Source organism: Amphiura filiformis, chromosome 6 (genome assembly GCF_039555335.1).
Source record: "Amphiura filiformis chromosome 6, Afil_fr2py, whole genome shotgun sequence".
NCBI lineage: Eukaryota > Metazoa > Echinodermata > Ophiuroidea > Amphilepidida > Amphiuridae > Amphiura > Amphiura filiformis.
This window is the reverse complement of record NC_092633.1, coordinates 71,665,642-71,681,260: the sequence shown is the minus strand read 5'-3', so window position 1 is coordinate 71,681,260 and position 15,619 is coordinate 71,665,642. Positions and strand designations below refer to the sequence as shown.

General features: G+C 38.4%; 1 protein-coding gene across 1 annotated transcript; it reads left to right on the top strand.

Moving 5' to 3' along the window:
• The first annotated feature begins 3,321 nt into the window (after positions 1-3,321).
• LOC140155974 (glutathione S-transferase A1-like) lies at positions 3,322-15,412 on the top strand. The gene is made up of 6 exons (XM_072179014.1): positions 3,322-3,451; positions 5,876-5,927; positions 7,870-8,002; positions 8,612-8,759; positions 12,601-12,735; positions 15,132-15,412. The coding sequence occupies exons 1-6, from the start codon at positions 3,368-3,370 to the stop codon at positions 15,246-15,248; spliced, it is 669 nt and encodes a 222-aa protein (XP_072035115.1). The 5' UTR covers positions 3,322-3,367; the 3' UTR covers positions 15,249-15,412.
• The last annotated feature ends 207 nt before the right edge of the window (positions 15,413-15,619 follow it).

Below are 15,619 nucleotides of genomic sequence, written 5' to 3'. Positions count from 1 at the left end.
ACCTAGCATACCTACGCTAGGCCACACAAAGCAAGAAATGGAAGAAAATAGCAAGTAAAAGGAGAAAGGAGAGAAGGCCACTCCCAAACACAATTGTACAATTTTACTCTTACCCCTTACTTCGTGAGAAAGGACATCGATCACTTATTGGGCGTTAGCGAGAATATTGTAATGATCCAAATGTGACATGATGTTACTGGTAAGAATGTGCTCCAAAATCTTACAACAGATTGAAGTCAAAGCAATAGGTCTGTAGTTACTAGGTGAGCTTTTGTTACCTTTTTTTGTAAATAGGTGTTATGTGGGACATGAGCCAGTCTGTGGGGAGCTGGCCTGTATTTAGGCTCTGGTTGAATATAGCAGCCAGAATGGGAGCCAAAGGCTCTGCACACTCCTTCAAAATTCTAGCTGGGAGTTTGTCCGGTCCTGGGGACTTGTTTGGTTGAAGGTCTGAAAGGAGTTTTTTTACCCCCTCTGACGTGACTGTAATAGGTGGCATCTCGGGGAAAGGTGTCCCAGATTCAGTTGGGATGTTTGTAGTGTCCTCATGTTTGTTTATTTGTTTGTTTGTTTACCCAGGTTGGTCCGTGAGGCACATGCTAATCCATGGGAAATCCATGGACCGTCCCAGCCACAGTCCTCCTTCCTTCCTAGCCCAGTTCCAATAATTGAAACTCCCCGCTCCGACGGGGAGTTCCAACAGGTGCTGTGTATGTGTTTGTATGTGTTTAATGTGCATTCACATACACACTTAGCCGTCGGTTCGAAGAAATCGTTGCTCCAAAAAATGATCGCAAATTATACATTTGTAATCATTTTTCACCACAAAATATGATATGAAAACACAGGTGAGCAATGTATGAATATATGGAGAGGTGAAACAGGTTGTTAATTATTGTCAATATTAATATTTTGCGACATTTATAATGAAAATAATTAACACTGAAGACACCCTATGGCACCTTCTACAACTTGAGAACAAGTCCTCAAACGTTCAAAATTTGTAGTTACTACAACTGTTCCTAGCCCGACACATCATTCATGAATGAATCATGGCCCTACGTTGCTCCTTCCTCACAGTAAGGCCGGTGGAAATCGTAGTGACGGAGGTGTGAGTACCTCGGGCTACTTCCTTCCATATACGTGCTTACCTCAACAGTTTGAGTATCAACACACGGGCTTAACGTGCACAGTTTTTTTTTACATGCACGATCCTGGAAACTAGGATAGATGAATTGAGTGTATTTTTGAAGTACAGTCAACAGTACCGGGATGATCCCCTGCTCTTTACAAATAGCCTGTGACGTTCTTTAACGTGCACACTACATTAATGTGAGAAAATATGCATGTATACGGGACCGACAGCATAAAGTGCCCTCCGAAGCACTCAGGCGGACCTGGGATTCAAACCCTCGACCCTTGGATTCACAGTCCAACGCCTTAACCGCTAGGTAGGTATCCCAGGCAAACCTTAGTTAACACATTTGCTAGTCAGCGAAATTCACGAGACCGGGCCCAAATACAATGCATATTTACATAGAAATTTGAATTTTTTTTTCAAGAATAGGTCAGTGAAGGAAACCTACATATTAAATATGTTTTCTATACTTCACTTGACCCAAATATATGATTTTTATGGTGATAATCAAATCGCATTATGGAATTTTAGAGGATTTTGATAGCAGTTCCATTAAAAAAAGCTGCTATCGCCATGAGACTAAGATCTAGAAACACCCCTAAATGCCGTTTTGGGGAATTTTGCTAGCAGAATCTTTTTGATGAAAGTCAATCTTTGACAAGATGTAACTTTGTTACGGAAAGTGCTATGACAAAAATGTTTTCAGTTTTGGCTTTCTTTACTCAAGGGCTTTAATTTGATATGTAAAATGATGCAGTTTGATGGCAAATTTGAATTCACCTAGCATACCTACGCTAGGCCACACAAAGCAAGAAATGGAAGAAAATAGCAAGTAAAAGGAGAAAGGAGAGAAGGCCACTCCCAAACACAATTGTACAATTTTACTCTTACCCCTTACTTCGTGAGAAAGGACATCGATCACTTATTGGATTAAGTTTTGGACACAATAGATCAAGTATTTGATTGACAAGGTTACCCCTGCATCTAGTACAGGGAACCCATACCGTAGTAGCTCTGCACAACGGGTATCACCAATAACGAAAATGTCATACCAATAAATGATGTGTCTGTTTGCCCGTTTTTTAAGTTTGCCTTGCGAACTACCCCTGCATCCCCTGGCCGCTTGTGTGTAACCTGGTCTGGGGTTCAAGTCCCCACACAGGCAGGTATGTCTGGAGGTTTTACTCTGGTATATCTGCCTATGCATGTCATGTTTTGTAAATTGATTTGTTAATTCCTGTGTAATTGTGCTGGTGTGCAATGCGTAATTCTTCTTTCCCCTGTATACTTTTTTAGGTCATGTGGTTCTTGAGTTATGTTGTAATGAATGAGGCTCTGATATCTGCACTTTGACATCGTCTCTAGGTTCCAGAGTCCTTCTCGCTTGGCCCTAATAAGGTGTTGAGAAGTATTCAACTAGCACAAGAACTAGAACCATATCACTCCCTCCCCCCATGTTGATGCCTGAATGTGGGTATCTGACCAAATTAACCTCATATTTAGCAATTTTAGTCCCAAAAGTGTAAATTTTTGCGCACTTCGCATAAGTTTATTTGCACCATATCAGTTTAGCTTCAATATGGCAAAAATTTTTGCATGCTTCTCGCGCATTTACACCATAAACTTATTCTGTCGCCAAAAGGTGCTGGATTCACTACTGGTATACTTGCTATTTTTCAATAATATATTGATTTAGATAATGAAAATCAATTTTTTTTTGGTTGCTCAGTTGATGAAAAAAAAATCAAATTTTTGAATTCTTAATTTCATGGTATTTGACTGTGGGGCTAACTTATTAAAAAGATGTTTATTTAATCAATAATTAACAGTTGAACTATGATAATCCCTATTCAATCCTGTGTAAGGCAGCAAACTAAATTGGCCCATTACTCAGAAATGCAATTTGGCAAAAATATCAAGATATCATTTACAAAATTATCCATATCTTGAAAAGTATTGAATTTATTTATATAATATTGGTATCAGTTTAAAGCTTACTGTCTAGTGCTTAAAATTTTATTCAAATCATGAAATGTCAAAAATGTGATTTGTTCCTGGTTTTGTCAGAGCAGGTAACATATTTGCTAAATGTATTGTATGTATTTACACAGGCTTTTGATGTTGAATTTTCCCCTTGATGCACTGCATATAGGTATGATAATAATTCCCTTCTTTTTTTTTGTCATTTAAGGAAACATTTACCAATAACATATTTTGTGACCAATCAAAATGTCAAAGGCCAACATAATCTACTTTGATAGTCGTGGAAAAGCAGAAGCTATTAGATTGATGCTTGCAGCTGCTGGAATAGAGGTATGGAAAAATGGGAATACATGTATGGTATTGTTTAATTGAAAGTAAAAGTAACTTCCAGACACTAGTTTAAAAATGGCTGGTTTATGACAATTTTGCGAAATGACAGTCATACTCTGATGGCAGGGAATTTGGCTTAGTTTCTATGCATTCAGAACAGTGGCGTAACTAGCGGGGGAAGGGGGGCAGGAGCTCCCTCTGATTTGAATCCTTGCCCCTCCTGCTTGCCCCCTCCAAATGAAAAAGGTGAAGTAGGCTTACTTCTGAGAGTTATTATTACCTCACATTTGGTCATTTTGGCTAAAAAACCCAAATCACTATACTTCAAGTCAATTTTTCCAACCCCATCCCTCCATGTCAAAAAGAAATCTACGCCACTGTTCCAGGGACACATTCCAAGCAGATCCCAAGACTCCTCAGCCCCCTATGTCGCCCAGTGCGACGAGGGTGTTGACACTCTTACAAACCCAAACAGAATTAGAACAATAGAATGGCAGCATGGTTTTGCAGCCATCCCTTACTAGCTTTTTGCCAGACGAATGTTGAATTCGGCAAAATGGTCCACAATCTGGTATCAAATAGGGACACTACACATCTTGTCTCTTAAACTTTCTAGGCTGCCTCTGAGATGCAGCACCTCTAGCGGCGACCTGTTTCCATCTACCTGTTTCAGGTGGGGTTTCAGGCTAACATCATAGTGGCACTGTCATTGGTTACAAGCAAACAAAGCTATAGCCATTGATACTATGGCAACCTCGATTAGGGACACACTTACAAACCTGCTTGACAAAATGTCAAACTTCTTTTGATATAGTCCAGAGGCTATACTACTATGCTACAAGTCGTTCTGCCAGGAAGGCTTTTGTTCATCATACCTGAGACCATAATACTATAAATGGTCTCAGCCTCTGACAATGCGGCTCCTATGCAAATGTTTATCGGTAAAAAATATTGCAAGCAACACAAGTACCGTATTCGTCCGAGTATAGTCCCACGTTCGAGTATAGTCCCACCCCCATTTTTCGAAAAATTTCAGAAATTGTAAAAAAAAAAAAACTTTTTTTTAAATTTTTTAAAGTTTTTTCGGTTTTGGAGTGTCCCTGGACCTAGATGCTAGGATCATTCATGGTTGACCTAAAAAAAAAAAAAAATTTCAAGATGTTTTGTATTTTTAATATGAAAATTGATAATTTGTATTCATGTCATACTCTATTAATGATTTCAAAATGCATTCAAATTCAATTTTTAGGTCAACCATGAATGATCTTAGCATCTAGGTCTAGGTCCAGGGACACTCCAAAACCGATAAAATTTTTTTTTTTTTTGAAATTCGAGTATAATCCCACCCCCCAATTGTGAAAAATTTTCACATAAAAAACGGATGGGACTACACTCGGACCAATACGGTATATAAACTAGGCTACTGCTGAAGTTTTAATAACAATATATATAACACATAGGCCTACGAATGACTTGGTGATAATAATAATCACAACAAACTATAAGTCAATATTTCTAATATTTAAAATAATACAAATGATATTAAAAGGGCATTTTGTGATCCATAGCCTCATCCCCCACATTTCTCAAAAAAAGTTGAGATTTTTATACCACTGGAAACCTCTGGCTACATAATGTTTATGTACCAAATATTTCTTGCAGATAAATTAATTTCGCAAAAATATCTTGAAATTTGAATTACGTTCTGGTATACCAGAACGAAATTACAACACATTGTCTATGGAGCAGTGTAATACACATAATCATGCATAACTCGCAAACGCCAAATCGGAATCAACTGAAATTTTGGGAATAAGCTTTTTTCGTGGATATCTACTGAAAAATATCATAATAAAAATTCCCTTTAAAAGGGAAGGCCAGCCTCAATGCAGAAGAGGTCTTGTAAATAGTTTGGGTCACCGTGAAAGGCATATTTTAGGATCACGCTTACATCCATGTTACATGACAGTTCACCAAACCATCAATGGTGAGAACATGCACACTGAAACAGCAAAAAACATTAACTCCTATAACTCCTGTCAACTCTTTAATTCATTACTCCAAATTGTTCTGTATTTTTGTCTTTACTGCTTCATAAAAAGAGGATGCTAGGATCACAAAATACTCCTTTAATATATATTAACAATAAATAAATAATTATCATAAACAAATCAGACATAGCCTTTATGCAACAAACCAACCAGTACGGCATAATATTGAATTAGTAGGCAACTTGGTGGAACTTTAATACGCTGTCAAGTGATGTAATAATCGGATTAAATACCATAGCAATAGATGAATACAATTTTTGAATAGATCGCCCTGCACCTATCATACTCCATTTGACATAATACACTCATTTGTGTTTGTCGAAAATATGTGTTGTAATTTATTGTTCAAGTTGTACTGTGGTTGTTTTTGTAGTGGGAAGAGGAACATCTGAATTCAAAGGAACGTGTTGAAGAGATACGCAAAGGTAGGCAGTACAAGTTTATCAAAGATTGTACAAATTACAGATCTGCAAAATATCTGTGAATAGGCCTATATAAAATCCCCACATGACCTGTGGGTGCCAACATACCAAGACTAGACTATGCCATAGTTGATTTTGAGAAGTTAAAAACATAGGCCTATGTTCCTGACGAATGTGTTCAGCTTTACTCAATATTATAAAGATATAATAAATATTCACTACAAATCTAGGCATTATTAGAAAGGTTCTTATTTCAGTGACCATAATTATGTCCTGGAGTAACTAAACATTGCATTTTGAGGGGGCACTTTGCCCAAGAACTTTGTCCCCAAAATCACATATTCTGTTAAATTTATCAGTGACTCTGAGCTGTCAATCACACACTACGAGGGTTGACAAACAGGCCTTAACTCACTTTTGGCCATGTTGAGATTTTGGTACCAAAATAATCTTTAATACCCACAGATTCTTAAAATCATAAGCCTAAAACTCAATTCAACTTCCTATTGCATCTATAGCACAATAATACTTGGTCACATCTCAATGCAAAAATATTATTTTACTCATTTTTCTCAAAAAGGCACTTTTTGAGTTAAGGCCTTCTGTTTGTCAACCCTCGACTACATCTATTTGTGATCACTCCAATCTAAGTTTTACTTTTGCACCAACACAAAGCAACACAAATTCCACTGATAGTTGTTAACATTGTACTAGTTAGATTTGAAAACATCACATTATCAGCCTTTGTTGTCTTGTGATTGGTCATCTGAATGTATTAATCCAAGTTAGTGATCCAGATTCTGGATCACACTAATCAGTCTCACCCATTGATCGGTAAACGTAAATCAGCTAAATCTATTGTGCACAAATCAAGGTTGATAAGTTGCAACAATTATCATCTTGGAGTGACTACTATATCTGTTGTAATCTGTAATAATTGATATAGCTAAATCATTACATATTGGGGGATTCTATCTATACAATGAGGCATTCAAAGAGTGACTCTTTTAGTATTTGACTCTTTTTCTTATGAACTGTGTCACCATGTTGATATATTTTTCTCAGATCTTTTGAACTTGTTGTGTCAAGCGCCATTGAGCGTCGAAAGGCGGATACCGGCGCTATATTAAATCGTCATTATTATTTATTCTGAATTTTTCAGGTTTTCAAGAACTTAATTTCGAAAGTACGGTAACCACTCGGGTATAAGCCCACCCACCCTAGATGGCAGATTTCACTTCAAAAATGGGGGTGGGCTTATAACCGGGGAGGTGCTAGTACTTGAATTGTATATGCCCAATGTACCAGTAATTTCTATCATCTATGTCAATTATTCCCATCTTCTTATTCAATGGGTGCGTCTTGTAAAGAATTCACGTAATTTGATTGGTTTTCTGGTGTATAATATCTCACAATAGTTGATTGTGATATTAGTCAGGGCACGCGCCGCCATGCAACGGCCGCACGCTTGTTGCTCCTCAATGATCGCGTAGCGATAATGCGTTCAGCGTAATACACGTCGAGAACCAAGAACGCGATTCGGGCTTAGATATTTGTGATGGTTTCGTTCATTTAAAACAACGGGATGTCCTCACAAAAGTAACTTTATTTTTTCTGAAAAAGGCAGTTTTCTCGCAAAAATTACATTAAAACTGAATAAGAATGAGAATAAAAGATAGGATTTTGTCTTTTGCCTATCCAATATCGTGTCATAATGGATAGGCTGGCCAATATTTTTATCGTAGTGGATACCGGCTGCATCCACTACTCAAAATATTGACCATCCCATCCATTATGACACGATATTGGATAGGCAAAAGACAAAATCCTATCATTTATTCTCTAAATATAAAACTAGTTTTAACTTGTTTTACATAAGTTTGTTTTTTCCTTCATTTTCATAGTCCCGAAATTAACAAACATTGCTCTAAATTTTCTACTGCAGATGGGAGGCTTATATTTGAACAGTTTCCACTTCTAGAAATTGATGGAGTAAAGATTTCCCAGTCCATGGCAGCAGTCCGATACTTGGCTGACAAACATGATCTAATGGGTAAAACTCTATTGGAAAATGTCAGGTGAGATATATTGTTACTGAATAAATATGCCAAGTCTCAAGACTCCAATGACTAGACTTGAGACTTCAGTGACTCCACTTGACTCAAGAATCCAAATACTTGGACTTGGGCAGTTTGACTTGACTTGAATTAAATGACTCAAATTCAGATAGGTACATTTTAAATCTGTGATGTGATTAAGTTAAATGAGTTGTTTATCACTAATATTGATTTTGAGACATAGCCAATACCGGTAATAGTATTTAACTTTTGCTGTATTTTATTGTTCTGAGTAACACTTAAGTGACCGTAAGTTCAGAACCGCAAGTCCAATTGGGATGGAGTTTTCATTGAAATAAAGTTCTGAAAATAGCAAGTAATAAAATTAAATAAAACTGTTTTGTTTAGGGTTTCTTGAGCTATTATTGACCATACACATTTATATCCACATACTGCTCCATATTTTGCAGGAAATGTAGTGAGAAAATACAAACAAATCAGAAATCATAATACAGGTAGTACAGGTGTGTGTGGGGGGTGGGGTGTGTGTGTGTGTGTTTTATCATAATTATCATCACAAAAGTGGTCTGGTATTCAGATTACAGACCATCTTATTCTTCTTCCTTACAGAATTAACATGTTAGCAGATGGGGCACGAGACTGGTTAGCACTTGGTGGCTTCACTGGTCTTATGTTTCAGCCAGCAGAAAAACGTGAAGCAGTTAAAGCAGCATCATTAAACAAAAGCAGGACTCGTTATCTCCCAGCCTTTGATAAGGTTTGTATCACTGGGGTATTCAGTACAAATGAGCATACAGGGATATGTCCCAAATGTGGGTCTCATTTCTGGTCCCTGGTATAACATTACAATGGCCCACTTTATTGGTCATTTTTGTATAAAACTCAATACTTTTCACATTTTGTAAAAAGACCTCATTTTCACCTAACTGGAACCCAAATTTCATTATTTTTGTTAATTTTGTAAAAAATTTGCAAAATTGTGTTAAATGTGACCAAATAATGGGCCATCAGGTATTAACATAGATCTACTTTCTAACATATGATGTTACTCAAAATTTGTCCTCCAATCAGTGTCTTAGCTAGCCATCCGTCTGCCATCATGTTAGGCGGGGTTGCTCCTGGGGCGGGCTAATGCCTTTGACAGATGCTGCATTATAATTATAGGTATTGATAAAGGCTGTTGCCCCTTTTTAGTAGACCAGGTTTGCCCAACAAGGCCGTAGCAAGACATATTTTTTTTAACTCTTTGAAATCCCAATTGACTGTACAGATCTGGTAAATGTTTTAAAGGTTAAATTAGGACAATAATGATATTTGAACTAAACTCCTCAACAAAAGTTTGGAAAGTTTTTTCAAGCATCTGTAATTCCAATTATGTGTGACATATTCATATCGTGTTGAATATCATTGGATAGCTACAATTCTCCCGTTTACAATGACACCCCATTTGAAACAATAACATTCTTCACGGCTGAGTACACGCCTTGTGAATGTAGTGGGGTCTCAAAAAGAATTTGCCAAATCGACCATTATTCTGTGCAGCAAGCTGCAATCCCATATCTTCACAATCTGGGACCTAATGCAATCCTCCAAGATGACACCGCTCGCCCCACATAGTCACGGCAGTCAACGACTACCTACAGAATATGGGAGTAGAGACAAAATGGTCTGCCATTAGGCCAGACCCGTTGGACAGACCTTAACCCGATTGAACACTTGTGGGACCAACTTGATCGTTCTGTGCGTGCCAGACAAGCCCATATGCAACCACATTGAATGACCTGCGACGAATTCTTTTTGAAGAATGGAATGCCATCCCACAGCAGGCGCGTATCCAGGAATTCGTAGACCGGGGGGCGCAAAATAGATCTTTGTAAAATATCATATGGCATGAAGCCTGCTCATCCCGAGAGCTTTGCTTGCGAGGCAGAGGTGTCTGAGGGGATGTGCCCCCTGAGAAGTGAGAAACTTTTACAAAATGAAGACCTAATTGAAGCCATTTGGTGGACCATTTTGTCATTATTGTGTAAAATTTGAGTTTGCAAAAGCCTAAAATTTGCGAAAAGACGGCCCAATTGAAGTCATTTGTGGACAAGTTTGGACTTTTATTGTACGAATTATTGCTTTATAATTATGTACCCATGAAGTTGCGCATGCAGGGGGTGTGTGAGGGGGATGTGCCCCCTCAGAAGTGAGAAATTTTTGCAAAATGAAGACCTAGTGAAGCCATTCGGTGGACTATTTTTGCACTATTAGGCCTATTATGTAAAATTCCGGGGTAAAAAAGTTTGAGAAAGAAACTTTTGGAAAATAAATGCCCAATTGAAGCCATTTGGTGGACCATTTTGTCACTATTATTGTGTAAAATTTTAGTTTGAAAAAGCCTAAAATTTGCGAAAAGACGGCCCAATTGAAGCCATTTATTTGTGGACAAGTTTTGATTTTTACAAATTGTATGAATTGTTGGTTTAAATTATGTACCCATAACGTTATGCAGTAGGGGTGTCTGAGGGAATGTGCCCCTCAGAAGTGAGAAAATTTTGCAAAATGAAGACCTAATTAAAGCCATTCGTTGGACTATTTTTGCACTATTAGCCCTATTATGTAAAAAAATCCGTGGTAAAAAGTTTGAGAAAAAACTTTTGGAAAAAATACCCAATTGAAGCCATTTGGTGGACCATTTTGTCACTATTATTGTGTAAAAAGTTTAGTTTGAAAAAGCCTAATTTTGTGAGAAGACGGCCCAACTTATACGTGCAATTTTTCTCCTTTCCTCTTCTTTGGGAGGGGCGGGCTGGGCCCGCCATTGCCCCTTGAATCCAGCGCCTGAACGGTATCATTAGTTACAACTAGTAACTGCTCAAAAATGCTCAAAATATTATACTTGCCCGCCCCCTGGCCCAAACAATTTATGCCATAGGCATATGCATACAAGTGTGCTCTCAAATTGCCAGCGTGCTCGGAAAGTAAGGCCCCCTATCACAAAATATAGGCTAGTATAAGGCTATCTATAGTCGCATAAGGCCATTGACTTCTATTTTGAAGCCTGCAAAATAATGTCCCGTTCCCCTAGTTCGATCTCTCCTCTTTCTCTCTCCCTCCCTCCTTCCTCTCTCTCTCCCTTTTTTTTTTTTTTTTTTGGTACCGGGGGGCGCGCCCGTTCAAAAAGGGCTAAATACGCTACTGCACAGTAACGTGTAACCAGGTCGGTGAGCAGCATGAGGTGACTATTGTGGCTGCCTGTGGTTTTTCCACCCGCTATAGAGGTTAGTGGCTAGCGTTGTTCACAGAATAATGGTCAATTTGGCAAATTCTGTTTGAGACCCCCACTACATTCACAAGGCGTGTACTCAGCCGTGAAAAATGTTATTGTTTCAAATGGTCGTCATTGTAAAGGGGAGTATTGTAGCTATCCATTGATATGCAACACAATATGAATATGTCACAAATAATTGGAGATATAGATGCTTGAAAAAACTTTCCAAACTTTTGTTTAGGAGTTTATAACATAGTCAACTGGACTTACTATTTTTGAGTGGGAAATTTTCAAGTCCAATCCTGAACGCATCATCAGCCCTACTGATCATCTGGCGGTAAAAGTTCATTGACCTGTGAAACTGATGTTGTAGTATCACAGGTCACCACCTTTGAGTTCAACCTGACCTGATGAGCTGATGACTTGGGCTGATGATGCGTTCAGGATTGGACGTGAAAATTTCCCACTCAAAAATAGTAAGTCCAGTTGACTAGATTATAGTTCAAATATCATTATTGTTTACTACCTGGATGAATGATAATCTTCACAAACATATCAAATTAGGACAGGCATTTTAATTCAAGTGGCCCTTTAATAATGATACAAAACTTTTAAAATTTACTTTTTAGGACATTGTGCTCATGTTGGTTGATTGGGTTACATAATTAATACAGTAAAGACCCTTTTCACTTGATGCTGAGTTTTCCATATTGAAAGTTATGCAGTAAAAAAATTAGTGCACTTTTTTTTACTCAGAATGTAATCTGAATTTGCTTCAAATACTACACTTGCTGAAAAATGCCTTTCAATTCTGTAATACAAAAGCTTGTGCCTGAAGAGTGTTTAATTCTACATTTTAAATGATAATAAAATTATTGACTAATGAAAAGGTGACCATGTTTGTTTTCTGAAAATATATAATGGTATTAAACTCAGAATCAAGTGCATAGTGCCTAATATTGATCAATTGGAAGAGTTTTACAAGGTCCTTATTCTTTGTGGGCAGCTTTAGATGATGCATTGTCAAACCCCTATCAACAGGCTATTCAAGTTACAATCCATGCATCCAACTATGGAAGACTTGACCTTAATCTCCTACACAAATGGTGTAGATTTCAAATGGTGTCACCATTCAGGTAATCCTATATGTAATCCACAGTCCTTGTGCGGAAGATTAAAGTCATGTCTTCCATATGGTTGTATGGATAGCCAAATATGGGTGTCAATGAGTCGGCAACAGCAGGTTGTTTAGCCACTAATTACAGAAAGTGCATGGTAGCATATGCTCTAAATCTACAAAATGATACGGGCAATAAGATATTTTATGTTATTTTCTTCATAGGCTCTGAAGGAGAATGGTTCCAATGGTTATCTTGTTGGAGATAAGCTTACCATGGCAGATTTACTCTTCCTGGATGTCTTGACTTGGGTATGGGAGTTTGATGAAGACCTAGTGACACAATTCCCTGCTGCCAAGGTAAAATGATTTACATACATACTGTAAAAGTGATGAGTGATTAGTCAGTATCTAAAGCAGCCTTTATTGGTCTATAATTAATCACTCAGTGTTGGAGAGTTAAGTAAATTCAGGCAGAGTTTTATAGTAAATCCTATTTTATCAATATATCAGGGTTTTAATCAGTACACTTTGTGATTGTTGTGTTCAGGCTGTATCTTAACTAATTACACATACCCACATACCAATGTTGGGTAACTTTGCCAGAAACAAAGCCATTCAATTTTCTCAATCTATAGCAAAGCACTTTCTTCTGCTCAGTCTACAGCAAAGCCACTCTCTTCTATGCAGTATACAGCAAATCCTCTCTCTTCAGTGTACAGTGAAGCCCCCTCTCTTCCACTCCTGTCTAGCAAAGCCCCTCTTTTCTAATCCGTCTATAGCAAAGTCCCTTTCTTCTACTCAGTCTGTAGATTAGTCCCTCTCTTCTACTCAGTATATAGCAAAGTCCGTTTCTTCAACTCAGTCTATATCAAAGCCCCTCTCTTCTACTCAGTTTATAGCAAAACCCATCTCTTCAACTCAATCTATAGTAAAGTTCCTCTCTTCTACTCAGTCTGTAGCAAAGTCCCTCTCTTCTGCTCAGTGTATAGCAAAGCCCATTTCTTCAACTCAGTCTATATCAAAGCCCCTCTCTTCTACTCAGTCTATAGTCTTAGCACTCAGTCTTTAGCAAAACCCCTCTCTTCTACTCAGTCTATAGCAAATCCCCTCTCTTCTACTCAGTCTATAGCAAAGCCCCTCTCTTTACTCAGTCTATAGCAAATCCCCTCTCTTCTACTAGTCTATTAGCAAAGCCCATCTCTTCTACTAGTCTATTAGCAAAGTCCCTCTCCTCTACTCAGTCTATAACAAAGCCCCTTTCTTCTACTCAGTCTGTAGCAAAGCACCTTGCTTCTACACAGTCTTTCAAAACCCATCTCTTCTACTAGTCTGTAAGCAAAGCCCCTATCTTCAACTCAGTCTATAGGAAAGCCACTCTCTTCTACTCAGTCTATAGCAAAGCCCCTCTCTTCTACTCAATCTGTAGCAAAGCCTCTCTCGTCTACTCAGTCTATAGCAAAGCCCTCTCTTCTACTCAGTCTTTCATAAAACCCATCTCTTCTACTAGTCTATTAGCAAAGCCCTCTCTTCAACTCAGTCTATAGCAAAGCCCCTTTCTTCTACTCAGTCTTTAGCAAAGCCCATCGCGTCTATTAGCAACGCCCCTCTCTCCTACTCAATAGCACAGTCCATTTCTTCAACTCAGTCTGTAGCAAAGTCCTCTCTTCTACTCAGTCTATAGCAAAGCCCCTCTCTTCTACTCAGTCTATAGCAAATCCCTCTCTTCTACTCAATCTATAGCAACGCCCCTCTCTTCTACTCAGTCTATAGCAAATTCCATTTTGTCTACTCAGTCTATAGCAAATCCGCTCTCTTCTACTGGTCTTTAGCAAAGCCCATCTTGGCTACTAGTCTATTAGCAAAGTCCATCTCATCTACCCAGCCTATATCAAAGCCCCTCTCTTTTACTCAGCCTATAGCAAAGCCCCTCCCTTCTCACATATTACTATTTCTCTTTATCTCAACTACAGGATTTCCTTAACAAAGTGAGATCATTACCAAATATAAAGAGCTACCTGGAAGGGCCACAGAGACCTTCTTCTACTCAGTCTGTAGCAAAGCACCTTGCTTCTACACAGTCTTTCAAAAACCCATCTCTTCTACTAGTCTGTAAGCAAAGCCCCTATCTTCAACTCAGTCTATAGGAAAGCCACTCTCTTCTACTCAGTCTATAGCAAAGCCCCTCTCTTCTACTCAATCTGTAGCAAAGCCTCTCTCGTCTACTCAGTCTATAGCAAAGCCCCTCTCTTCTACTCAGTCTTTCGCAAAACCCATCTCTTCTACTAGTCTATTAGCAAAGCCCCTCTCTTCAACTCAGTCTATAGCAAAGCCCCTTTCTTCTACTCAGTCTTTAGCAAAGCCCATCGCATCTATTAGCAACGCCCCTCTCTTCTACTCAATAGCAAAGCCCATTTCTTCAACTCAGTCTGTAGCAAAGTCCCTCTCTTCTACTCAGTCTATAGCAAAGCCCCTCTCTTCTACTCAGTCTATAGCAAATCCCCTCTCTTCTACTCAATCTATAGCAAAACCCCTGTCTTCTACTCAGTCTATAGCAAATTCCATTTTGTCTACTCAGTCTATAGCAAATCCGCTCTCTTCTACTCGGTCTTTAGCAAAGCCCATCTTGGCTACTAGTCTATTAGCAAAGTCCATCTCATCTACCCAGCCTATATCAAAGCCCCTCTCTTTTACTCAGCCTATAGCAAAGCCCCTCCCTTCTCACATATTACTATTTCTCTTTATCTCAACTACAGGATTTCCTTAACAAAGTGAGATCATTACCAAATATAAAGAGCTACCTGGAAGGGCCACAGAGACATGGTCAACCTGATGAAGAATATGCAAAGATGGTGAACCACATTCTTTACTAAGATCCAGATAATCAGTGAACATTTAACATCTGATTCTTGTGTTCATGTGCATCATCAAAATAAGTTCTTACAAAAATGTGTTTTACCAAAGTTGACAATCCGGCTTAAATTGGACAATTCATGAAATGCAGAATGTGTGCAAGCAAACAAAGAAGTTGCAGAGAAGAAAGGAAGATCTCAACCAGTTGTACTAAACTATAATTCTATTCAACTGGACTTACTATTTATGATGGCAACGGTATCCTGTCATATCCATGACGCATCATTAGGCCGACTGTGGCGACTGATCTTGAATTGGCTCTGTATTCTTGACCTGTGACGTCACCATAGTAGATGTGGCTTCACACCGGAGTCGTTAAGGGATTTTCCAT

Excerpts from the sequence above, each read along its gene's own strand:
- LOC140155974 (XM_072179014.1), top strand. The coding sequence starts at position 3,368 with ATGTCAAAGGCCAACATAATCTACTTTGATAGTCGTGGAAAAGCAGAA. Across the intron at positions 3,452-5,875 it reads TTGCAGCTGCTGGAATAGAG|TGGGAAGAGGAACATCTGAA; the intron begins GTATGGAAAAAT and ends TTGTTTTTGTAG. Across the intron at positions 5,928-7,869 it reads TGTTGAAGAGATACGCAAAG|ATGGGAGGCTTATATTTGAA; the intron begins GTAGGCAGTACA and ends TTTCTACTGCAG.